We start from the raw sequence: 27,233 nt of genomic DNA on the forward strand, positions 1-27,233 counted from the left end.
TTAACATTTTGTGTGCTTTTTTCATTGTACCTTGTTGATTAAGTTCAAAGCCTGTCAGTCCACATTTGACTTTAAGTGAAGTAGTTATCTGCTGTTTGAAAGAAAAAAAAAATCACTTCTGCACAAAGTATGTCCTTACTCGCTTTGTAATGTACAGACATGTTATAAATGCCTTAATGGTTTTTCCTTGCCCTTCTAATGATCATGGACACTTTAATGAATAGCAGCAGTCGGTTTACATATTTGAAGAGATTAGTTGTGACTGTGTATCTGACCCCAGATTCATGATATGACACATAATTGGTACAACCAACTGCTATGGAGTTACAGTGCTCTGGTGCATAAGGAATCTTGTCTCTGGGATTACTGTGGCAGGGGAGTTAGGGAACAGGAAACGTGTCTTCCAGTGACCTTAACTCAGTATATTTACATGTTTATCACTTATTTAAGTGATAATCTGCAGGTTTCTTGTTTATTCTGATTCTGATGACAGTCTTTGATCATTTGTAGTGAGGACTGGAGCCAACATATTATAGAAGATGATTTAGTAGCATTTTTCAATTTTAATTTGTTGTATGGAATAAGTGCAATTGTGGTTAAGATGATGTTTTATCTGTCAGTTATGAACAAGTTTACCGAACACACACACAGTAAATATACTGGATCAAGGCCATTGGACAGTGTAGTCCTACTGAAGCAGGTTGTCTGATAGCGACACCCCCTCTCCTTGCTGTTTGATTTTGAAGCTTCTTTCCCGTCAAAGGCTCAAGTCGACATCTACTGTGTTCGTATACAGGCATTTCTCTCATTTTGAGATCTATATTTGTATATTTTGTGCTGAAAGAGAAATGCCACCATGACATTGTGGGGTTTGCTGATCAAAACCCTGTATAACACAGAACAGCTTTCTGTTTATTAGTCATTGTTTTCCTGTGCCTGCAATTAATAAACTTCAAGCTGGTTATTTTTGTGAATTTTTAGTGTACAAAATACATAAGGCTATCATGTTTATTTCAATATTTTGTCATTAATTTAACAGTACCTTTAGTTACTAGTCACCTTTGTACTATTAGCTAAATGCTAATATCAGCATTTTAACACGCTCATAGGGACAATATCCCAAGATGCTGATGTTTAGAAGGTATCATGTCTCCCATAGTTGCCTTCTTAGTTTAGTGTATTAGCATGCTACCATTCGCTTATTATTAGCACCAAACACAATTTTTGACCTGACAATGGCACTCATCCCCCACCCCAAAAACAGTTATGCTTCTCAGAGGTTGCGAAATTTAATAAGCAATTATATTGTTATTATTGTACAACTTTACATTCTTTTACAAAACACAGAGGTACACCCATCAATTGTACAGTATGTAAATGTATCACATGTCTGTGGAATGATATTTGTAGGAGGCCCGGCGCATTTGTAACATCTTTTTTCATTACACAATATTTACATATCTCAACTGAGCTAGCAGCGCCTGGACATTGCAGACAGACATGCACATTGTCTTCAGTGTGCGTCTATGGATTTGATGCAGGGGGAAATTCCCAGCACCTGCTGGCCTGAAAAAAAGGGCCGAATGCTCAATCCAAGTTCCGACCTGCTGGTTTAAATCGTGTTAAAAAGGCCAAGCTTTCGTATGTTCTGTTCTGTGCATAACATAAACAGCTTACAGACAAGTGCTATAACATACAAGTCAACACCAATATCTCCAGCGACGAGTGAATTAGCGTACAGTGTTGTGGTAGTGGTGCCGTAACGTCAGTAAGGAGATCAATTTGACCAAAATCATTTGGAGACAACTTAATATTTCAATTTCAATCAACAGGACAACAAAAAAGCGGTCATGGGAGGTCAATGGGACTATAATTAATTCAAGCATATTATGTCAATAGTATCACAATAAGTCAGTTGATCTATAAAAAGTCATGGGGCCAGGGGTCATTGCGGTGTTGATGTGTCTTTGGGGAAGTGGCAGCAGGCCCATGCCAAAGTAAACATCCACTGCCAACCATCCACCTATCTGTCAATAGTGATTCTGCTAATGTTATCCAACAACACGTTACCGGTACGTACTTTATAACAACCCCAGGTGAGAACTGGGAAATCTAATAACTGTCTTGGCAGGTCAAGCACCTTGGGAGAGTTCACAGTGGCATTCCCAGAGATGAGAACATTTCTAAAGCAACAAGCTCAACAGAGGCTTGGTGTTCTAAACTCAGAGACCAAAGAGACTGGTGAACATTAAAAACCTGGAAGAACAGCCTGTCATCATGTGTTGTAACAATGCAGCTTATTCATTTCTGAGAGAGTTGGGCATTCTTCAAGCTGAAGTAACAAACTCGCTGGAAAAGGTGAGTGTCATCGTGTAGACCACCTCTCTAATAAGAACATGAAGGCACCTACAATATCTCCCTGGAGAGAGTAGAGAAAAAAAAGAGAGAAACGGGGGGTGTAGCGTAAAAGGAACGGCCTGGTACAGTAGCCATGCAGAGACACAGACAGAAAAATACTCATCCACAGTTGACAGACCCTAAACATCATGTGAGTAATTAGTGAATCAGGACTGAAGATAGCAGCAGTAATAGAGAAGTATTGCTAAGTGCAGAGACTGCTTGCATATTTACCTCATAAAAGTTATTACACATTCAAAATACCTGCAGAAACCAAAATACTATACCAACACATACTTTTCATAAGGCACATCAGCACAGGGATTTAGTTAAAGTAATGAAAGTAAAAGATCTTGGAAGTGAAGCAGAAGATGTTCCTTGAGTGAGTAGAAGGGGCAGGATGAGATGAAAATCCGTATGAAAGAGAAAACTTGGCATGCTGGTGAGAAGAAGGGATAGACAGTACTACCAAACCAACAAATAAAAACACATGCCCTAGTTTAAGGGCTTATCATGCTAATGCCCTAAATATAACCATCCACTTATTTTATACTGGGACTTCACTGCAGCCCTATTCGGGCCGCAACTATGCAAGAACATAGGCGAAACTATCTCTTCACCATTCACAAACTGAGCAAACAATATAAAAAACTGGAACGCAAAAACTGGAAGTACAGCTGTTGATGTACAAGGGGAATTCCTGGTTGACTGCACTGCTCAGTCAATGGCTTTGGAGGCAGAGAGGGGTTCAGTCTCTGAAGAGTCTTCCTGAGGAAACACCACGTAACACACCCTCTGGCCCACATACGTGACTCTTTCTGCAATACAAAAGACAACAGGAGGTGTAATTAATTACAGGGTCTAACTGCTAACATATCAATTTTTTCAAAATACCATTTCAATATGTAACGTACAGTGGCACAGACCAACTCACCGACCAGCCTGTAGATCCATTTGGGTTTGTCCTTCCACTGAACACCCACAAAGTATACAGGGACCCCGGTCAGCATGATGACCATACCCAGTCCACAAACCACTGGTTCAGAGTACAGACTAAAGCCCAGCAGCACAGCCCAGAAAATAATGTAGCTGATGGGGATCAACATGTTTACCTGCACGTAAAAAAAAAAAAAAAGACATATTTCAACACAGTGCTGAGGATTTTTCCACCCTCCATTCATTGAGATTAAACTTTTTAAATTTCTTCCATCTGAAACAAACAATTATACATTTGAGATGAATTACACATTTGGAAACCCCCACACTGTTTCTGCATATAGCATACTCTATACAAGTATATGACCAGGATAATATATAATTTTAAAAATCAATGTATGGGACAAAATCGTTGATAATTGTTTTTTTTTATTTTTATGTTGTTTAAATGAAAACTGTGTTGTGCCTGTCAAGACACAACACAAATCATGTAAGCCAGCTTGGCGACACCAGGGGGCGCCAAAATATTATCCATGACCACAAAGTTAGTAAATGACAAAATAGCCAAGTCATGTCCGACAATCACATTGTTTAATGGGCCATAACTTATCCTGTTCGCAGCTCTCAGCCTCCTCTGTGGGCGCTGAGGTGAACAAGGCTAACGTCTCGTGTTACAGACCCATGGGACAAGCTGCTGTGTCGGGCTTAATTGCGGTGTGAGTGGCTCCGGGAGATCTGTCCCACCCAAATATTACGAGGCTAGTTAACGCTGGGTGCCAACAGGACTAAGCGAAGCCAGAGCCTCTGGAGGAGGGGACAGACTGGCGTTTTTTGTTTGTTTTTTTGCGCCTGTTGGAAACCGTCTCCGACCGAGCATGCCGTTAAAAACAGCGTGTACAGGCACAGCGTTTAGGAATGCCAACTTACTACGTTAGCCAAGTTAGCCAGTTAACGTTTGTTGGCTACAGGTGCGTCGTCTGCTCGCGACACGCCCCAACTAGCTTTAGGCTAAAACGAGAAACCAAATTATGCTAACACTGCCATCCCGGGTTGTTTGGTTTATGTTACCAAATTACCCTCGTAGACTTCCTTTTTGAATAGGTGTTGACGTTAAGGGGAAATGAGCCATTATGAAAGGAATGTGAAGGTCAGTTTAAAGCTACACTGTGAAAGATTCGTCCGTTTGTAAAGACACCGTGCGAAGTTGGACCCTCCTCCCCGACTTAACAAGCGAGCGAGAGAGAGAGAGAGAGACAGCAGAAGTGGTCGAGCGAGCTAGAGAGTGAATGAAGAGAGGGAGTGATGGTAGCGACAAGAAAGCAGTGAGTCAGACAAAAAATAAATAAATAATACTGAGAAGGATTACCATGTATGAGTCACATGTATAGAAAAAAAAACCCTGCATAGTTTACCTTTTAACACTGTATTTTCGCGTCCTCAGTTTAATATACAGCTGTAAGATTTTCATGCTATCCAATGTCTTTTTAACTATCACCGCCAGTGATCAGTAATGATCAACAAGTAAATAGCTGTCCCAGGCCCTATGGTCCTGTGTTTATCTGAATTATTGTATGCACATTTGGAAGAAAGAAGAAAGGTGAAACATACATTGCTAAAATTCCACACAAATGTTTAAACTTTTAGTCACTTTCTCTGGTTTTTGTGTTTATCGGCTGATTGTTAGTTGCAAGACCCGATACACTTTTAAAAATGTCTTTAAATACAAATTTTTTTAATCTTTAACATTGTTTTCACATTTCCGTTTCTGTTCTTCAGTATGTTCTGTTCTTATTTGGCACCCTTTGGATTATTCTGATAATACATATAACATTTGATCACTTCCCAATTATAGTTGATGAGGTGAAAAATTGATATTTTGAGTTTTGGCAAGAGGGCACTGGTTCAGGTAATCTGAGGTAAACTGCAGAGAGCTATGACTAGATGGTTAAATAACTTTCTGTTACAGCTTCAACAAGGTGATATAAACAAAAACAAAAAAATCTAAGTTAAATTTTGTTCCTGCCATTGATCTTTGGGTCTCAGGTTTCTGTACCTTGATGGGTCTGGCCAGGTTGGGTCTCTTCTTGCGGAGGTAGAGGAGGCCAGCGATGGTTACCCCATAGGACAGATAGTTGATAAAGGACACATAGTTGATCAGGTTGTGCATCTCTCCAATACACAGGATGACTATTGTGGCGATGCACTGTGGGACATGAACGGAGGCTCAAAAGGTCAAGTATATATTAAACTAACTCTTTTGCTCTGTGTCATTGGGAAGCTAGACAAGGTAGACAAAACTGGCAGTACAGTACTTACACAGACCAGCAGGGCAGGGATTGGAGTGCAGTTTTTTAGGTGGATCATAGCCAGCAGATAGGGCAGGTGACCCTCTCTGGCCCCCGAGAAACACAATCTAAAAATAGACAGACACATACTTGTATGCATGTATGTTCAGGTTTACTATAAATGTTAGGAGTAATTCCTGACACCCTTATTTTTATTTTGAGGACATGATAGCCAGTCATAAAAGGACAATAATTGAGCTTCGACATGTAGTGTACTCAAAGCAAAGTGTATGATTGCGCTCCACCTGGATGATGTGAACAGATATCCGTTGATTCCTCCAAAGGTGGATAGTGCAACAGAGATTGGCATCACCCAGGAAAACATCCCCAGCAGCTTCTCCCCAAATGTCTGGAACAACACAATGAATAACGGTTCAGATTATTGACTTGTTTGAATTATTGATCCATGAATTGATTAATGCTTAATTTCACTTAAAGATGGAATTTGCATTTTGAAAACCCTGTATAGATATATCAGAATGTGGTAACACTTACAAGGCTTGAGTGTGTGCCAGAGAAAAAAAAGAATTTTTTTTTGTTTGTTTGTTTGTTTAATCAAACAGGACATGACTTTTATTTTCAGTCTGCCAGAGTAAAGTAGTCACAAACTGATCTCATATGACTGTTTCGCCTCGTTTTCCCTCTGGGACATTAAAAAACGTTAATCTTGTTGGCTGATTGATTAAATGGCTGGTTGAGGTACTGTCTCATGCTGTATGTTTCCAGACAACTGCGACTCTTGTTTAGCAGTATATAAACTGCTATAATTTCCGACTGTATATGAAACGTCCATCTACGAAAGTAGAGAGCTGCTTACCACTGCCACAGCATTGGAGGTCAGCAGCTCCTCAGGGGTCATGGAGGAGAAGTAGGCAATGTTGGTCATAGTGTAGACCAGGGTCACCAGTGGGATTGAAATGTAGATGGCACGAGGCAGGTTCCTCATTATAAAAAAAAATAGTGATATAAGTAAGGCTCATAATTCCAAGGTTGGTGTTTCAGCTTTACACAGATAGTTTCTGAGGGCTTTACAGAGCATTAAACAATACGTAAAAAAATAATTAAGAAATAATTGTGAATTGAAACAGCTGATATAAATCTGAACTAAGTATCTGAGGTGGACATAATGTTCCACAGTATACTGTTGACACAAGTGTGTCTCCTTTATATTAGCTTATATGAAAAACTGTAGAGATATGAAATAGAATCTGTGCATGTGTGTGCCGTACTTGCGTGGCTCCACCACCTCCTCTGTGACATAGTTGAGGAAGTTCCAGCCGCTGTAGGCAAAGGACGCCTGGAGGAAGGCCAGAGCTATCTGTCCCACTGAGGGGTCCTGACGAAATTCAAAGGCCACACTGGGACGCAGGGCATCATAGTGACCTGGAAGCAGGTGAGAGAAAAGCAGGGGGAGATGAAACTGCAAAAAGATCATGGCCTTGTTTGGCTCGCATCTAATAGTAGAGAGAAGTGATAAAATACACAGTTTATTGGCTCCACATCATATGGACAATTATTGAGACAGTTTTACCAGTTTTGAAAAGTTCAAACAAACAGGTTTTTGTTTTTTTTTAATTACAGGTTTACAATGAATTCCGCCAGAACATATTAAATCACCTTTTTTCACCCTTTCATGATTAAATGTTAAAAACAGTGCCTGGTCACCATATTACTGTCTATAGCTATAATATTCAACGTTACTTTTCTCATGTATTACAATAATTTATACCTGGAAGATTTTTATACCAATTTTCTTACCGAGCTTTTTAATGTTATATCTACTCATGTGCACCAGGGGTCACCAGTGTCAATACATTTTTGCTGCTTTAAGAGAGTGCACAGCACTTAATTTTCATTATCTATTTGTTCAAAGTCCTTCTGTATACATGCATTGTATACATGTACAATTTTTTATATGTATTCATAGATATATTTCTTATTTGATACAATGTTCACATTAAATACATTGTACTCCTTTTCTGTCTTAGTGGGTTTTACTGCTGGACTTTATCATTCTTCTGTTCTGTTTTGAAATTGTAGGGGGCATATTTAATTTGCTCTGTATATTGTTTTTCTATGATCTGTCGGTATTCGTTATCTCAACAATGCCACTTTCTAATGACACAACACTCTCACCTTATTTTTGTTTGTTTTTGAATCCTCAGCTTTAAAATTAGCCCATCAATCAGTGATCAGTAAATCTATTTACTTTATCTTGTTATGTATAGTTAATTTTTAAATCAAACCTCAGTGGGACCAAAACACATGACCAGACCACAGCAATTACTCTCATTCAGAGGATTTAGTCTCACCAGAATATGTGTGTGTGTCTGTGTGTGTGTGGTTACCTCTACAGATTTGGACGAGTCCTACCACTATGATGAGTGCCAGAGCGAGGAGTTTTCCTACAGTGAAAACATCCTGGATCCTCGTTGCCCAGCGAACACTAGAGCAGTTCACCCAGGTCAGGAATACTGCACAAACACACAAATACACAAAGAGAAGAAATCAATACGCTTTTATGAAATAAGACCTTAACCTCAAGGGAGAAGCAGCAGGTTTATTTACCAGCTGGATGTGTTTTTTTAAGTGAAGCATCGAGTTGACAGTCTGAACTTCGATATTCAACAGCTGAGCGCTAACTTAAATGTCACCAGTTTAATGATATAATTTGGATTTTTATTTAAAAATCTTAAAAATCTAATCTAAACCAATTGTGGATTGTGTAAGACATACATCTGTGCGGGCAGGAAAGCAAACATCAAAGTGAGGGATGTCTGAGAGACTCCATCCATTAGCTATTCCACTTATCCTGTGAGGGGTCTGGAGCTAATCCCAGCTGACACTGGGCGAGAGGCAGGGTACACCCTGGACAGGTCGCCAGTCTAACACAGGGCCAACATGCATTATAGAGACAAACAACCAGTCACGCTCACATCCACGCCAACGGGCAATTTAGAGTCGCCAGTTAACCTGCACGTCTTTGGACTGTGGGAAGTATCCGGAGTACCCAGGGGAAACCCACACAGGCACGGGGAGAACATGCAAACTCAACACAGAAAGGCCATGGCCGCACCGGGGATTGAACCCAGAACCTTCTTGCTGTGACGTGACAGTGCTAAACAGTGCACCACCATGCCGCCTGTCTGAGAGAGTCAGTCAATTTTATCCATTTTAATTAGTGAGGTTTCATACTGTGCAAGACACACAGACAGTGGCGTTTAGTTAACCCCATATGGTAGTTTCAGCACAAAGAGCGCATTGAAAGTATTATCTGTGTTGAAGCACGAGGATAATGATTGAGTATCAGGACTAGACTCAGTCTCCAATACACTAGCTTGGTTTCAGCACTGATACTGACCGTATCGTATGATAAGGTCTAATGATAAGGTCAGTATCAGTGCTCCTTCTTAGTCCTGTTGGAAAAAAAAATGTTTGTATATAAATGTGTTTTTGTATATGTCTGTTTACAGTGTGGCATGCAGATTTTTTACTAAAAAATTAAAAGAAAGAAGGTCACGCTAGTATGAGATTGATAACCTGAATTCCAGAGAAAATTAGCAGTCTTGCTACAACAAGGCCTCACAATGCCCCGTGATTGACAAAGGGCTGTTTAACGGAAAGATACAAGTATTTCAAAAGCAAAACTTGACTGTACCTTTTATTAATTTAATGCCTCAGGATTGCCCCTGTATCCTGCACTGACAGAGCAACGACTGAATCAGACCTTAAACACACCGTCATTTCACGCTCATCTTATTTTTGAATTTTTCTGTGCATCTCATAATGCCCACATTCAGTCTCCATATACGGGTGTCATTGTCTGCATTGTGTAAACACATTTGGGTTGTCACTATACAATAAACATTCTGTACATGCCTGTGCCTGTGACAGTTCCTTTTGGACCACATGTATTGTACTGTCTCTGTCATATTAACATTGAAGCATAAGGTTTGTACATAGTCTCATGGACTCCACATTACTCTTTTGTCAGCTAAAAGATGTAAAAGAAAGAGAACATCTTTCCTGCAAAACAGACAGAAGTCTATGGATTTGAACACTTCCTATCCCCTGTTTCCTATTTGTGTGTGTGTGTGTGTGTGTGTGTGTGTGTGTGTGTGTGTGTGTGTGTGTGTGTGTGTGTGTGTGTGTGTGTGTGTGTGTGTGTGTGTGTGTGTGTGTGTGTGTGCACCCGCCCCTGTTCCCCACACCGATCCGTAAGCCATTGTTCTTCACACTGACCCTCAGTTTTGCGTGTTTGCAAATGCCACCATAACAAGGGCTGGCCCAATTCCAAGTGTTCCAAATGGAGCAAGTGCAAATGGCTCTCCAGTTGCACTCAAACTCAAGTGCAGGCTTACAAATGAGAGGTAAACCCAGTCGGAAGTGTGAGTGTTGGGCTAGCACAGAGAAAGACTGAGAGAAAACATTTGGAAGATAATGTGTAGTTTACTGTAGGTATGAGTCGTTCTCTCATGTTCTCTCATTATACCAAACATTTGATTCTGAAAATCACTGTACCATATAATATGTACCATGACTGCATATTACAAATATGTAGTCATGGTCCATATTATAAACCCCTTTCAGACATGCGCCTTGTTACATTTCTGTTAAAGCTGCGGCAGCAATCTTGCTGTAACACTTCCGACATGGCTGAAGTCTTAAATTAAATACTGTCACATAAAGGGTATAGTACACACAGGGTTAAATAAACAATGAAACACACTAAATGCATGTTTTTCTGCAATGGATTTGTCATTTAATTATCCTTTTATTATTTTTATTTTATTATTATTTTATGCACAAAGGAAATCATAATTTAAGTTTTAGAGGAGATTCTTCCCATGTCAGCTCAGTTTGGCAAAATGGTTTTTCATTCAGTGTATTAGGCTCCGGTGTTGTGCAAAGGGCTGTGCAACATTAACCAAACCCATGTCGTTCTACATTTAACATTTAACCACAACCAACTTAAAAATGCCCCTGACTTAACATTACTCTGAACCATCCTGATTAAAATTTTACCTGGTGTCTGCCTTGTTGGGCTTTGTTCAGTGTAACAGTAATTATTATATGTCTGGTTATACACACTTGCATGTTAGAACACTAAGTATCTGGCCACAAAGTTACATAAAATGTACGTCATCCCTGTCGATGGCCTTTACTTTTTAAACTATTCTTTGTGTGTGTGTGTGTGTGTGTGAGAGAGAGGATATATGGGCGAGGGTGTTATCAGCCATGTCATCCATCAACGGGGCAAGGTTCCACCCCCACCACAGAAATCTGAACAAACTGCTTCCGCTGGCGCTGGCACACTCACATACACACACGTGTGAATTTTTGGCAGGAGGTTTTTGTGGCACCGGGCAGAGCTTTCTCTCCTACAACACAGCGGTGTTTTATAGTCAATTACCCTAGCGGTGTTACATGCATTTCCGTTCCTGTGTACCCCTGAAATCCCCCACCACCTCCCCTGGCTTCCGTCTGTGTTAACCCTGACAGGAGGGAGGTGCCAGCAGGCTTTGAATGTGACAGCGCAGGTAAATCTGTGTCCTGCCATCACAACTTCTTTTGAAGGCTGCCTCAGCACTAGAATACTAAACTAATTACTGCTTTTACATTTAATGTATTCTGATTCCAACTCAGTGCGGATTTATCGGGGGGCTTTAACCTCAGGAACACCTCCTCCTGGTCCAGGATTTGGTAACTGGAATCACTGAGCTGGCAATAACCCCCCCCAGTCCTGACCGTCCACCACAATTTATCTGACCCCAGAATCCTTTCAGACTACACTAAATCTACAAAATTTAGTCTGAGTGAAATAAATGCAGAGACACGCTGACAACTAACATAATACAGTGAGTGATATACAGTAGGGGTAGATAAAAGGAAGGCTGCATCCGACAGTCACTGTTATTTTTTCTTTAATAAACTCCCATTCACACCTCAGTTCTCATTTTTTAAGTATATCTAGCTAAGGGGGCTGCACAGACCTACAGATAGATGGGACAGCACATAATTATACAGATAAAATAATGATCGTTGTGGTTTAGTAGGAGATACAGCAAAAATTCCTTTTTGAAAAATCATAATCATAATAAACATGGTGAATATAATAAATAAATAAATCACCTAATCACCTAAGAATACCATGGAGATAAAAAATATTGGCTATAAACTTGGTTGGATTAACAGTCTTTTGACTTGTGGTCTCATTTCTGGTTTTGTACAGTTTTCCCATGGGGTATGAACTAAACCAAAAGCTCTGCTTGCTGCATCAACAGAAAACTACACTGAGATTTCCTGAATGACAGGAACAGATTTTTCTCCAATCTGTAGCCCTCACAGAGCTGTGTGCAGACATGTTTATGAATTAAGGTCAGACACTACCAAAGTCACATTCTTGTTTTCAATGGCAGGTTTCTTGTTACTGTTACAACATTAAAACCAGTTAACGGTTTTAATTTTGTGGCTGAATGGTGTATATATAAACCATTCTGGCTGCAGCATAGTTCAGAAACCCCGCCCCCTCCATATTAGCAGATGGGACATAGGCCAAACTAAAAAATCAGTACACGTCAAATACATTTTTCCTAAAGATGGTTTCTGTCCTTTTAGGTAGTTCTTACCACGCTGATGTATGTTCAAGTGTTAATTTTTCTGATAGGTTGATTTTAATTAGTAATTTGATGCTATATAAAGGAAGTGTGACGACATGATTGACAGCTGTGTGTGTGCTGGCGATGGAGTCGGGCATATGTATGGGCGGGACCTTGATACTGCGGCTCTACCACTACTGCGCAGACTTTGGCTCCAAATGACATCACCAGCGCAAGATGGCAGCGCATGTATCCAGGATGTATTTTGTACAGCGGGAGGAAGTGGAGCCACATCGAACGTATACGGTGTCCTCAGGCCCTCATGTTCTGGCCGTAATTCAGTTTGTTTCGAATAACATCTGGTCAAAGCAAATTAAAAGTACAAAAAAATATTTTTTGTAAACGGAAATGATTTTCTTTTCTATCCTAAAAAGAAAAAGGAAAAGTTAAAAGTTCAGGGACCAAAGTCCATTAAAAAAGAAAATTTCTTATGTGGGGCACCCTGGTTAGATTGTAATTTTTATTAATATCAAATTAAAATGAAAATGGAAATGGCAGTTTGAATTTTTATTTGAAGAATGTCATGATTTCTTAGGCTTGTCTTGTAGAATATGTCAAAGTCCAGTGGGAGAGTTTAACATCTGACTGGCTGAAAAATACTACTACACATTGTCTTTCTACCACTGCTGCACTACCACACTGATGTGGCAAACACACTAAAACTGTAACCCTGCTGTGCTGGAATGAACAACAGAAGCTGATGTTTCTCCTCAGTATAGCTAAGTGACAGTTAAGGTGTGTATCCCACCTGCTTAGAAAAACAAAAAACCCGAAAAACATTGTCACATTTCCAGTGATTGTTGGGTATGATGTGAAATTAATGATGCTTGGGTCAGTGATACCTGCCACAATAGTTTACACTATCAAGAAATAATAAATGTATTCTGTTGTCCAGTGCTGGTAAATGTACCACATTAATAAACCTTTCACTGATAAAAGTTCAGTTGACATAAAAGGGGTCTCAGTACGACTGAGCACTGCAGAACAACATTTAATCCAGTTAATCTCCATGAGTGTTTCAGAAAAACACTGTCCACAAAGTGCTGAAAAATGTTTATGGTTTCTCCTTGACAGCCAAGATGCATACTTTACTTTAATAAAGTGACTTAATACTGATCTCCAGTTTTGCTAATTCCCTTTGGGCAAGTTATGAACAACTGGACAGATTTTTGCTTCTGTGGGTCAATTTACGGTGTATGGTGTATGGTGTATGGCCCTGAATTAGTTTAGAAGCAGTTATGATAAACACAACTGCAGAATGACTCACTGCATACAGAGCTTTGTAAAACTAAGGCTAAATGAACATGTGACCTTTGAATGAAAATAGAAATCCATCCTTTGCTCTTAGTAAAGGCTGTTGGTGGGGATTACAGCAGTCATTCCCACATGTTCAATGATGGTATACAGTGCTGACTAAATGTTTATTGGTTACACCACCAGCTTTTAGAGGCATGCCATGTCTAACTTCCACACTTCCATATATCTGCTTTTGGTGTTTGAGGGTGTTGGAGCAACATTGAGAAGACTTATCAAACTGTTTACCATCAACTTCTCTTATCATCCGTGATTTGTTTGGGGTTCAGAGCAATATCTTCTCCATCTGTTATCAGAGTGCTGTGGAACCTGACACTTCCCCTGCTCACAAGTTCCTGAATGTTTTTCAGACATAAAAACTGAAGCTTATATAACTGCTGATCACAGATGGATGACTAAGATGTCCCTGTGACTGTAGGTCTGAAGTGATGCTGAGAGAGGAGCACGGGGGTGGTACCGAGCAGCCAATAGGAACATCAAACAGCCAACCATAATGTCATCTGGCCAATTGGATCCCCTAACATTGATTTGAAAGGTGTCCTTCCCGTTTCCTGTTTCCATGGTGCTCAGTGACAGGAACATCACGGTAACCACTATGAAACAATGCACAATGGCATAGACACACCCTCTCATTAGCTGCGTCCACAAAGGCTGGCACCATTATATAGTCTGACACTGATACTGACACACACACAGACAGACACGTGCGCACACAAACAAACTTTTACCACAGTCAAGAGTACAACACATAAACACACTCACAGAATGGGCCCCTGGCCTAACCAGGCAGCAGTTAGAACATTCTGTCTCCAAAAATAGTGGAGGTGCGCTCTGTAAATACTAACCTCAGCCTGACACATGCACACGCTGTCATGGCAAGATAGCCATGCCTCTCCTGTCTAACCTGTGTTTCTCTTTCTCCATCCAGTTCAAACAAGACCAAACTGGCTAGCTTGTCAACCAGATACATGCGCAGTCAGCTTTTGCCATTGGCTATTTAAATACATAATGCTGTACCCCCTCATTTCAAGGAAAGGCACTGATCAGAGGCTGGAAATAGAGCACAGCATGTCAAAAGGAATTATCAAATGACAATGGCAGCCATCAGCACACTGTGAACTATCACAGTATCATAATATCTTTAAGCCATGACATGAAAGTAGTTGGATTTGGTTTGCAGAGTTTGATTCACCCTGTTTAGTTTTGTGGCTTTTTCCTTGTTTCATATTCATAGAGCCAAGTGGGAACAGGTGGGAAGACCCGTTAGTCACTGGGTACTCCAGTTTATCCAGCTGGAAGGACAGATTTGTCTATACAGGGACTCCTGTTTTTCCCCTTGTCTCATTTGCTCTTGGAGCACTTATTATCTAACATAATTCAATGCTCAATCAATATTTCTTTAATTGAATGTAAGTTTGTTCTGACCTTTTACTCTTGACCCTAACATCAGTTGCTTGTAATAGTGATCTAGGAAAGGATGGGAGTCACTTTATGTGATTAAAGTCAGATGACCTGAATGTCTAAATCAACATAAGGTCTCAAGTGCGATACTGTGAACCACGATGTCATGATGCCAAAGTGGCAGCAAGCCACCAGCAGGAATGTAAAGCCACAGCCAGCCACATTATCAATACACCAGTGGGGTCCTTTGAAATTGAGTGTATCTTCAGCTTTCTCCAGACAGACTACCGACAAATCCATTAACAATCATCATCATGTCATCTGTTGCTATTTAAACTTTCTTAAGTCAACCAAGAAATTCGACCGGACAAACCTGGCCAACATTCCGGCCATCAACCAACTTGGAAACATTGAGCGAAGCTTCCAGAACCTGACTAACAACAGCCAGTCCAAATTCTTTATTTTTATTCATACCACATGACAACAGTTGTTACTGAACATTTGATATAATCACAAAAATGTCAAATGGTTTCCTGTGCCGTGCTATAACTTTTGGTGTAGAGGAATATTTCAGCATTTTAGGAAATATGCTTTCTTACCAAGAGTTACATGAGAAGATCGTTACCACTCTCGTACGGTGTCTGTCCTTACCGTACCAGGATAGGGTTAACTTAGCTATTCGTAAAGACTGAAAATGGCGAAACAGGTAGCCTGGCTCGAAAGGTAACAGAATACACTTTTAACGCTCACTATTTAACACAATATATCTAGTTTGTTCAAACTGTGGTGAAGTGTAACAAAAAGGCTATTTACTCCTATTTCCTGCCTTTATACTAAGCTTAGCTAACTGTCTCCTGGATGGCTCTAAGAAAGGTGTTGATTATTCTCAAACTGATGAACTATTTCCTTAAGAGAACTATTTGGCAAATGGCTATATGCTCTTTAGGAAGTCTGTAACTCCCTAACCACACATATTGTAATTGTATATGGATAATATACATGTAAAATACAGTATATCAGCCGAAATTGCCCAACCCATCAACAACATTGATGTAAATGTGAACATACTGACATAGTCTGTGCTAAATAATAAAGTGGCTTGCCCTTTACTTCCTCACAGTTGTAGGATATTTCTGAGCAGAACACCAAATTCAAACATGCCTGAGGTGTGATGCATTCCAGGCTACCCCCCAAGAGATACAGTACCCTTCAGGACAAGTTCTTTTCCCCAAACCCATAAATTAGTTGAGGCCATTTGCAGCTTTAACCACATACCAAACTATGGACCTGTTCATATATGGCAGTATCATGCATCTTGGGTGATCTGATCCCAACTGAACAGCTTTAAGTACAGGTATGAAAGCACCAAAGATACACTGAGGACACAATAAGATCTGATCACTCAGACCGCATTCGGAGGTGGTCTGGGCTGCATATGGCCACATTCTTTTAGCAGTTTATACGAAAATGTGTCCTGGGCCACACTGAAGGACACACACCTACTCAAATGACATCCTCTGCGTAAGCACGTATTCATTCGCAAACAAATACGTATCGCGTAAGCTGGCTTTGTCTGCAACGTCTGAAAAAATTTGGAAAGTCCATAGAGATATATTACAAGTGTGTCAAACTTCTCGGGCTATTTGTTTTGCCGCCAAGGAATAGACCCAGACTGTAATGTTTTGATTTCTTCTTCTTCTAGGCAGACTAGGCAGGGGAAGTGCATTGTTGCCTCCCACTGGTTAAAACCAGCAATGCATTTGGTCTTTGCAAACGGAATTGATGTACCTGTTTATTTGCACATAGAGTGGGGTGGTGAGATCTTATCACAAGTGATCACTCGAGACACGTGGAGACACATTCTGATGCCAGGTTTGAACTAACATACTTAGTTCACACCTGGTTGTCCACTTGTGATCGGCTCACCCAAAATGCAAGGTATGAACAGGGCCAATGACTGGTGTTTACATTTAAAGCAAATCAAGCGCCTCTTGGAGCAGGCAGAAGATTAAACCAGACTAACAAGTGACTGCTAATGGCCCTGGAAGACCACATTGGAGATTACTCAGGCCCTCTAGCAGCAGAGGGCTGCTCCCCAGGTGTGACCCTCGTTTAACCTGTAGAACTTTCTTTGAACATTCATGGACCTACGTACAGAAGAATATCAAGATGAGATTGAAAGAAAAGGAACTTAACATCACTGTTAGACCGACAGAACCAAAGAGGGAACTGCCCTACTATAATGAGGGTCTGAACACATCACTTCACAGCCACTCTCCCCCTGGACATTCTAACTCCTCTCTCTAACTGTCTCTCTCCTCTACTCTTCTCCAAACTCAAGAAACATCTCAGCTCCTAAAAAGCTGCGATGCCATTACTGTATTACTTTTCTTATTGTTTGAATGTGTACATTTGTATTCTTCCTTACATTAGAGATTTGCTATCATTTAAACCCAGCTGCTACAGCACCTTCTCACCCACTCCGGACGCTGCTACCCCGACTCAGCTGCCTTCATTCCACAGACACGCAAGTAGCCTACATTTCTCCTCTGATAACTGGGTGAATTGAGAAATTAAAGTTGGCGTCTCTTTCCAAATGTGACTCTAAATTTATCACAGCTTTTACCAGGTGCTCCCAGTGACCGTCACATCATTTTAGTTTATTTACCAGTTGCGTACTTCCCCAGCCAACGTCCGTTCTATAATAATCGATTAATTCCCTGTAGCATCATTGAATGTGTAGTGAGCGTCTTGTTGTGTTATGGTTGTGTTGTTCTTTGTTAGTAGTGTGTATAATAAATGTTATATGTATAGAGTCGTTGCCTGTGTTTTCCTTACTTACTTTCAGTCATTTTAAGTATCTGATTCCTTGTTGCTTGTTCTACTTAAGTTCTTTCCTAAATTTAAAATGTGCATTATAGAAATTCTTGACTGATCACCAAGAGAAATTGTTTTATTGGTTTTATTATGCTTACTCTGAAAGTATATTGATGGACGAATAAACAAGGTGGCTCTGCATAATAATTCTGATTAATGCTATATTCCCAAAATTAAGTTAATTTTCCCTACACAGTTCAGACTTCATTCGAGCCTCACTGATCTTTTTTAAGATGAGTTAAATAATTCTTGACATTCTTTGTTGTGCTTCTCCCCATCACAGATGTAACACAATAGTGATTGTACCTACACCTAAATGCTGCTTTCCTGAAGAGTAAAGTCAAACATTTCCAGCTGACAGGTTGTATTACAAGCTCTGTGCATTGCAGTGGCACGGCTCCTCTCCTCCCCTAAATTTCAGGATATGCATGGCTGAAAATGAAACTTAAGTATGTTTTAACATATAACATGTAATGTTGCATAGAATTTACAGTGAATACTACTGTGATATGGCACAAGATGACTGACTTCATTTCAGAAACCTCAGAGGGAAGGAATCCTGCCAAGGTTTGCAACCTTGTAATTCTGTCTGGGAGAGTCACTGTGGCATCTGACTTAAAATTTAATGAAAAGAAGCATCCAGTGTCTCCCTGCCTTTGCCTTGGAAAAATCCTCCACTGCACAGGACTTCATGTGTTTTAAGTTTTAGTTTGTTTATGATCAACAGAGGAACTACAGTATGTCATTAGCAATAGCAGCCGTAGTTACCCTGGCTGAACAGAAAGAAAAGAGTGCCACCTATGGAAACTCGAGTTTCATCAATAGAAAGTCAGAGGAAAAAGGATTAAGAGTTTGTGATACACTGATTGACAGATAATCTCTAAAAAGTGCAGTTCAGAAACATTATAGAAAAGCACAAACTTCATAGAGTAAACAAAAGAACTCACAAATGATGACTAGAACTCATCTGGACTAAAAGAAGTTTGAAAGGGCTTTGAGCTGTTTTTGACTCACAGATACAGATGGTGGCGAGGAGTCTGGTGGCGATGTACGGAGGCAGGCAGTTCTGGAAGGCCGGCTGCAAGACGTAATTGGAGAAGGTGAGCGCGATGACAGCCAGCGTGGTTGGATACATGATGAGGACAGCACTCCATAACAACAGAAAGCTACAGGATAAAGAGACAGAGAAGAGATGCTGGGTTTCATACGTGACAGTAAACATTCCTTTACGTATAAATTATTTTTATAGAGTGAGTTTTATATGGAAAGGTGCTGCTGTAAAATGTTAATTCATGACTGTTTCTTTGACAGGGAAAGAGCTCTCCCTGCTGTTTTTCTATTATATCCTGATTTCACATTCACACTTATACTGAGTGCTGGCCATTACAACCACAGTTTCCTGCTGTTCATTTCTATTGCTCTCCACTCCAGCACTCAGTGCTGGGTGACTGGTTCAAGGACATATTTGCATTCGTTATAGGACACACGACATGAGGAGACAGTGAAACAAGACTTGGTCGAAATTTAGTATATGGCCGGAAATCTTATGGTCAGTATGCGCAATTGCGGGCAATTTGTTACAGGAATAGTCAGTGGTAGTGTATATCATGTGAATTCCTGGATATCAAATGTTCATTGAATTTTTTGTAATGGTTTTAGTCAAATTTGTTGTTCAACTGTACTGAAGTAGCATATCACATGACATTGTTAAGCTTCGAAAATTATAAATGCACTTGAAAGAGCAATATTTCACACTCATATCTTGAGATGTTTGAGTGATCTTTTATTAAGGGTACATTAACTATGTGCTCTCACTGATGCCTCTCAGCGCATTGGTCGGTGCAGTCACGAGCGTTATAAAGGCCCCCTACCGACATAGTTGAAAACTGCTGTGGATCTGCTGTAAACGCACCCTGATGAGGTAATAGAAAAAGTTTGCGCCAAATGATTATGAAAGAGCAACGGCAATGGGAAAAATCAAATACTCGGCCGACCAGTGGTGTACTTTATTCTATATATATATCTACGCCGGCCATATTTAATGGTGACAAAACAAGAACTTAATGATATTGTAATATACTAACTGAGGGATGTACAACCACAAAGTAGGGAGAGAATATTTAATTAAATGGGGGAAACGTAGTGTCTCTGTAAGGTTGTGATGGACAGTGGTTTCACAGATCATTGCTTACTATGTAGTGCCTCCCTGTTGCTGTCAGTCATCAAAAATTAAGGTAGTGAAACAAACAAACAAATTTAAAAAAAAACAAAAAAACATTTTGGTGCTGAGAAAAAAAAATGACCAAAGTTTGCTGTTTCCATTATAATTTTCTAATTCAATTCACTGTTCACAGTTCCCATATAATTAAATGGACGTGAACCATTTGTGAGAGTGGCATCGGGGTTAAACCTATGGTTCAGCTTTGGATTAATTAATGCTATTCTTTTTGATTTATTTCTTGGTTTGTTTGGGTTTTTTTTTTGTTCTTTTAATGTGGGACCAGTTTTTCTTTGCCCTATTTTACACATGCAAATGAATGAGCTAAACAAAGCCACACAGGACCTAACAAGTGCCTCCAAAGGTATGCACAGCCCAGGGCATGTTTGACCTTCCCACACTTACAGTAAGTAAGATCAGGTGACATGTCACATGACCACGTGAGAGTCACAAGACCTTCAGGGATGATTGGTTCCAGACAGGCAGTCATATTAAACCAAGCCTCTTGTATAAGGACCCTGGACTGCTGCAGTGAAATCCATACCAAATTAGTTCAAGTGCCAGAAATTTAACACAGTCAACATCAAACTTCTCAAAACCAAAAATGTGTCAAACTGTAGTGTTAAAAGAGGGACTGGATTGGATAAAAACAACAGTACTTACCCCACTAGCCCTCCAAAGATTTCTGTCACATATGAATAGTCTCCTCCAGACTTTGGGATGGTGACACCCAGTTCAGCATAGCACATGGACCCAAGGGCACAGATCCCCCCTCCACAAACCCAGACGATGAGTGACAGTCCCACTGAGCCTGCATGTTCCAACACTCCTTTAGGAGAGATGAATATCCCAGAGCCGATGATGTTCCCTTAGGAGAAAGACAAAGATTACGGTTATTTACACTTGGATACACTTAAATAATTAAATAATCAAGTATAGGGTACTTCAGAGGGCACAAACCTCTGCAAGACGAGTCTACCTACTTCTCATACATAAATCATATTGCTCTCTTAACCCTCCAAACATTTAGAATCAAGTCTTTTTCTGATTTTCTAGTTAAGTAATCAGTCGTTTTATCTGCGACTTGTCAATCTGCTTAATTACTCAGATACAGTATCCAAATATAGGTTTTTGAGACCTTGACAAACAGGTGAGAACTAGAACTTGGTTGGACAAAGAAAAAACAAATCAAGAAAGCCAAGAAATCCCATGAGGCCTATTAAAACACCCCAACCATTTAAATGACAACTCCGAGTATTCGTTTCAGCTGACTTCTGTTAAATCACCTTATAATTAACATTATATCTGTCTTGTGGTGGACTGGATGCGTCTGTTAAACAGCTTTTGTTTTAATATAAATAAGACCAAAGAATAAAGACACATAAGGAACAGGGAAATTGTTAAATCTCTCCTTCTTCCTACTCTTTGAATTGGCAAACAACAAGCAGTGGCATTATAGCCTTCATCTGAAAATGAGTGTAGTTGGATGTATAGATTTTTTTGACAGACATAACCGCACGCACAGCCTAGTCTTAGTGGGCTGAAGCTCTCTTCTGTCCCCTCTGTTGTGTTTCATCATAGCAAAACACATGTCGACTACAGGGCTTCTTGCTGACTTGTTCCTGTGTCTGTAGTCAGATGATTGTATAACTATAAAATTGTTAATTGTCTCCTAAGGTCAACCTGCCAACAAAAGCCAACAACAATTTATGCTCATGAAATCAACTGACAGCAATCACAAATACAGATTAATGATAAAATCTAGTGCTGTTTGAACAGCTTTTACCATACAAATCACAATTATCATTGTTGTTACATGGTTACAAACCATCATGTCTGTGAAGGTTGTCAATTATAGCCTATGTCAGTGTTTTTGAAAGGTTCGGTTTTCCACGTCTACACTGCAGTTCAAGGCAGAATCACTGCGCTGGGTCATTGGTTTCCTACCGAGGGAGCAACAAGGCAGAACCACGCGGCAGTTTCACCTAAGACGTCGCTCTGTGCTCAGATTATGAATAGACAGTATGCATGTATAAACTGAATTGTCAGTGAAATCTAACCAGGGTTAAAAAATGAAAAAAAAACCAAACAAAAAAACAGCTTTTGCACAGTCAAAATAGGAAAAATGAGAAAACAGTACAGATCTGTACAGTGTACAATCAAAGTCGCCCATTTGTCATAAAGGTAGCCAATTATCTTCGTTTTTTTTTTTTTCTTTGTTTTGTTCATTTAATATTTATTTGGGGGACGACACCAGTCAGAAACATTTTCTCACTACCAAGTCTTACATTTGTTACATTAAACGTTTGAAGTCTTCACTTATATGAACAGTTGTAAGCTTTTAGAAATCTTTTACCATAAAACTATTAGTGAATAATAATTTAAATAAGAAAAAAGTTTCAGCGAACTAGAGTGTTGTTGTACTAAAGTGTTTCACTTTATATTTAAACCACAGCGAACAACAGAAGAAATAGAAGCAACACCTGTCCCAGGTATGTAATGACATAGCGATTATTATATTTTTAAATGGAACTGGTTAAGCCAATTGGGCCTTCTGGTGTGGTGGAAACATGGCTCATTGAGATCCTGTCTCAGCCATCTCCCAAACAGGGACAAACAGAGGTTCCCTGGTGGCTCAGTTGGCTAAGGCACATACTGATAAGCCACAGTGTCATGAGTTCAAATCTATCCTGGCACACACATGTCATCACCCCATGAGAAGACAAGACAAAACAAAAACTAACGCATATGAGAAAGTAACCAAACAGCAGCTGTCCAAGCAAAACATGTTTTGCACTGTCCTTCGTGTTTTTCTCCTCTTTGGAGAACTTTCGATCAAAAGAAATCTTCACAAAAAAATAACTCTGTCCTCTATAACAGCTAAACTAGCTGTTATAACCCAGTGGGGAGCACCATTGCAGCTTCCCTGTTAGGTCAGCTCTGAATGCTCCCTAATGATGCGGAGCAAGAGAGGAGGTCTCAACAGTGCATTTATCACTGTCAGATTTGATTTTCGAGGCCGTGGTGAGATGCAGGGCGGTTATATAATGCCTATGTTGTGTTTGTTATGTCATAAAGTTTGGCATCGCCACTAAGAGCGTGAAACAGAATCCTACTGACCCTCTCAGCCTCCCGGCACTGGCTGAATAATCTTCACAGAATTTCTGCTCAGATTAATCACTGTTTTATTCAAATCATGGGGACGAGTAATGAAATCTCCCCTCCATCCTCCTGTATGAAAAAAAAACAAAACAAGAAACAAAACCACTCTTATTTCAATCCGAAGGTTTCTGTAAAAAAAAATGATGGTAGTAGGGGCAGTGTCGTTCTTTCTCTTCATCTGAACTTGTCCTACCAATATTGAGTCTGAAGTCCAAAACAGGGAGGTGACAATTAAAGATTTTGCCCCAAAGTTAAACAATCTGCAGGTGGTTGCTGGGGTGGTTAAATGTGGGAAGTGGTTACTGGCTACTTTACTAAAATGTCACAGCTCATTCATGCAATCATTCCTTCTCTACCTGCCTTTTCCATGTTGCAAACTCTCCCGTCATTTCAGACCCCCCCCCCCCCCCGCCCCACCCCCGGCCTGGAGTAACCCCGGCTTTCCTCCTCCTTGAGCCACCTGATGCTTCCCTGCCCACCTACTCACCTGTTCCCAATTCTCTAATCAGATCTTAGTATTTATACTGGCCCACTTCCACACATTCCCTGCCAGACTGTCTGTGTGCTTTCCACGCTGTAGCTTTCCACCCTGTTCTGCCTGCTTGCCTGTTTTTTTGGATTTTGGATTTTGGATTTTGGATTTTGGCTCTTGGCTCTTGGCCCTTGGCTTTCTGCTTTGCACGTTGCCTGGTTTATGTGCCTGCCTATTACTGACCAAGGCCTATGCCCCCCCCCCTTCTCCCACTGTTTGCCTTTGCCTGCGTCTGCCTGCTGAACCTTAATAAAGGTGAACTGTTTGTACTGGTGTCCCTGAGTCCCGCTACTGAGTCCTAAATCTGAGCTGTGACACTAATAAGGGTGATATGAGTACATTCAGTTTGGTTCAGAGGTTGTTTGTTTGTCATTTGATACTTTTGGTTTTGTATATAGCCCTTAAAGTATTTAGTAGTAGTATTTGGATGCAGTGACCCAGCAGCCATGCACGCTGACAGCTCCAATAGTCCAGCTTACTAGAGTGGGACATTTGATATGTGAGTAGGCTGTACCTGGTGGGTAGTAGCTGCACAGGCTTCACTCCCATCTGTGCTTCACAGAGAAGACCTGGCGAGTGGTTATTATTAACCTTGAGTCATTTGAACATTAATTTCGCACTAGCAATAATAACAGACCAAATACATAACCGTCGAAGCCCTCTGATATACCGCAAAGGCTAATCAGAACTGCTGGTGTACTTTGAGAGTCTAGCAGAGGATTTGTACAGCTACTGCTTGCAGAATGAACAATAAATTAAGATAAATAGGCAGGCCAAAGAGAGTATTAACTGGGATGGTATCAGTTTCTATCAAAGCGCAATGGACTTGACCTTGGGTTATACAGATAAGCTACTAAAATGATAACATTACAAATGAGAGGACCACACGGTCGCCTTTGGAACTCTCTTTGAATGTCAGATTGCGATTCATATTCCACCTTCCACTGAGATCTCTTAAAAGATGTTTGCCATATTGACAAAAAACTGCCTCTCTTGTTCAGTTATTCATGTAGGTTTTTCTGTTTCGTCAGTGAAATACCTTTTTCCACTTGTTTTGTTTTTTATATTCATCACCATAAATGCAGTAATACCCGAGGGATCTGTGAGCTGCAGGCACAGGGGTTATAAGCACTGTAGAGAGCTGCTGTGAAAACCACCAGTTCTACGGTCTGTAATGTCCAACATCTGGCTTCATCTTGGTATGTTGCGCTATCCCTCTGATTTCGAGGGGGTCCGCCTACTTGTGGTTTACGACTTTAATCGTTTGATGATCCCCTCTGCAGAGGCACAGCGGACACTCATGCTAACCGTCTGTTTTCAGTGGCACATTCCTAAGGCCCATGGCATGTAGTTTGCACCAAGTCTGTCCTCTGACTCTGCTGTTGAGTGACCCCACGGCCAATACAGGCTGATTAATGTTTGCTACAAAGTCAAAAACATGAGCTTGCATTCCAAGACTGTCTTAAGTTGTAACTTCAGAGTTAAGAGCAATTTGTGAGGGACGTCCGGGTGCGAGGTGATCTCTTTATCCATGATCCTATTCATCCAGTCTTCCAAACTCATGTACGGCGTTCTATATTTTGAGTAACCTGCCGGAATGTATTCGTGTAAATAAGATATGTGAAATGAAAAGGGGACAACGCTGATTTCTAAACAGCAGAGTTGCCCTGACTCTAAAAGGTCCAAGTTAACAATCTGTAGTGTAATAAAGAGGTGAGTTAAAGCATCTCTAAAATCCAAGAACAGACTGTCTCACACAAAAATAACTTCCTGACTTCATGACAACATTCATGTCATTTCATTAAGTCAATAGCCGTGCCCCCCCCCCCCCCGCCTCCAGAAACCCAGTCCCAGGCCGCTTGTCAGCTGCCAGCTGCCGCTCGGAGGACCGGCCGCATTACTCTCGGACTCCAACAACACATGAGCCACGACCTGTTGAGAGTTCTGCTCTAGATGAGGCTGTTGCCGCCGCCGATTGCCTTTAGGCTGTACAGGAAGCCGTTTGCAGCAACGCAACTTCCTGCCTTAAAACATATTTCTCTCTCTATGGCCGCATCTTTCTACATTAAACTGCACGTCTCGCGGCACGGCCACGCAGTGCTCTGTGCGGGTCGTACTGGGATGACTGCGAGGAGGGCACAGCATTAATGCCTTGCTTTACCCGATGGACTACTCGGGAAATGGAACCCCCAACCCGGGCAGCGTCGAGAGCGTTAACGCTCAGCCCGTCCCGCAGAACCACATGGCGGCTCTGTGCATTTCAAGTCGAACATAAGATCCAGCCACGTAGACATGTCCATATACAGATCATCTCCGACTGATGCAACAGTTTCCGCGCACAACCTAAAAGCCAGCAGCGCCAACTGGACCAGAAAGCAGAGGTGGAGCATCCGTGCGTAAAGGCGACCTTTCAGTGCCGACTCTGGCGGTTTTATGCCCGAGTCGGACGGTAAAATCATTTCCGAGAGATAAGTCGAATTCGTACACCCCCCGTGTCCTTACTGTAGCCCCGGGACCGGAGCTACGACTGCCTCCCGCTGCGGCAGACCCTCATTGTGTGCCAGGACATTGTAACTTTAACGACAAGCAACAACTGCACATCCGCCACGTTACAGTAGTTATTCCGCCCGCCGGCCGCTCAGACACGCTTCCCCGTTAACTTCTCCTGGAGGCCGAACTCACCTTACCGACCTGCTCCTCGTGAACGCACCATTTAAGCCCAAAGCTCTCACACTCACTCACCGATGATAATAGCGCAAGCGCTCAAAAGCCCAATTTCTTTTTTCAGAGTGACTCTGTCGCTGTTGGACGAGTTGTCATCCTTCCTCCGCTTCTCTTTGTCCTCCATCTACTCCGCCTTGCAAATGTGCTCCGCGCCCGCCTCGGTCCGGTCCAGACACCGTACACTGAACCAGGCTCCGCTCTCCGGGCTGCGCTTATAATATCCTAGCGATCAGCGGAGGAGGAGGTGCGCATGCGCACGACCCACCGCCCAGGCTGCCACCTTGTCTCAGGTAGGCCGATGTAGAGGTGTGACAGCACTGGGGGATCTCGAGGCTAGAAGAAGTGAAAACTGGAGAATACTTACTTACCTGCAATTTTCTTGGCAGGACTTGAGATATGCATTTCTTGCTTTTACATTTTAAATTTAAATAAAGTAAAACATCCACTGATGCAAAATGTGTGATTTTCCCCCCCCCCAGGAAAGACACTGTATCCTCAAGACCTAGATCAGTTCGATGCTGCTCACTGCAAATGTGTCGCTGTAATGTATTTTTACCAAATTGAGGTAAACGCACGACTGTCAACCTCGTAGCCTCAAATCAAGATGTATAGGGAAACTGTCCTCTTCAAATAAAAGAAATGAATAGGTATGGGCAATTTCATTTATA

At 41.1% G+C, this 27,233-nt stretch overlaps 1 protein-coding gene across 1 annotated transcript; it reads right to left on the reverse strand.

The window, feature by feature from the left end:
• Positions 1-267: 267 nt before the first annotated feature.
• On the reverse strand, positions 268-26,778 carry slc7a10a (solute carrier family 7 member 10a). The gene is made up of 11 exons (XM_040123634.1): positions 26,584-26,778; positions 20,811-21,015; positions 18,944-19,095; positions 8,027-8,152; positions 6,908-7,061; positions 6,496-6,619; positions 5,924-6,027; positions 5,650-5,746; positions 5,387-5,536; positions 3,332-3,509; positions 268-3,215 (listed from the first exon to the last, which is right to left on the reverse strand). The coding sequence occupies exons 1-11, from the start codon at positions 26,687-26,689 to the stop codon at positions 3,115-3,117; spliced, it is 1,497 nt and encodes a 498-aa protein (XP_039979568.1). The 5' UTR covers positions 26,690-26,778; the 3' UTR covers positions 268-3,114.
• Positions 26,779-27,233: the final 455 nt, after the last annotated feature.

This window comes from Xiphias gladius, chromosome 1 (genome assembly GCF_016859285.1).
Source record: "Xiphias gladius isolate SHS-SW01 ecotype Sanya breed wild chromosome 1, ASM1685928v1, whole genome shotgun sequence".
Lineage (NCBI taxonomy): Eukaryota > Metazoa > Chordata > Actinopteri > Istiophoriformes > Xiphiidae > Xiphias > Xiphias gladius.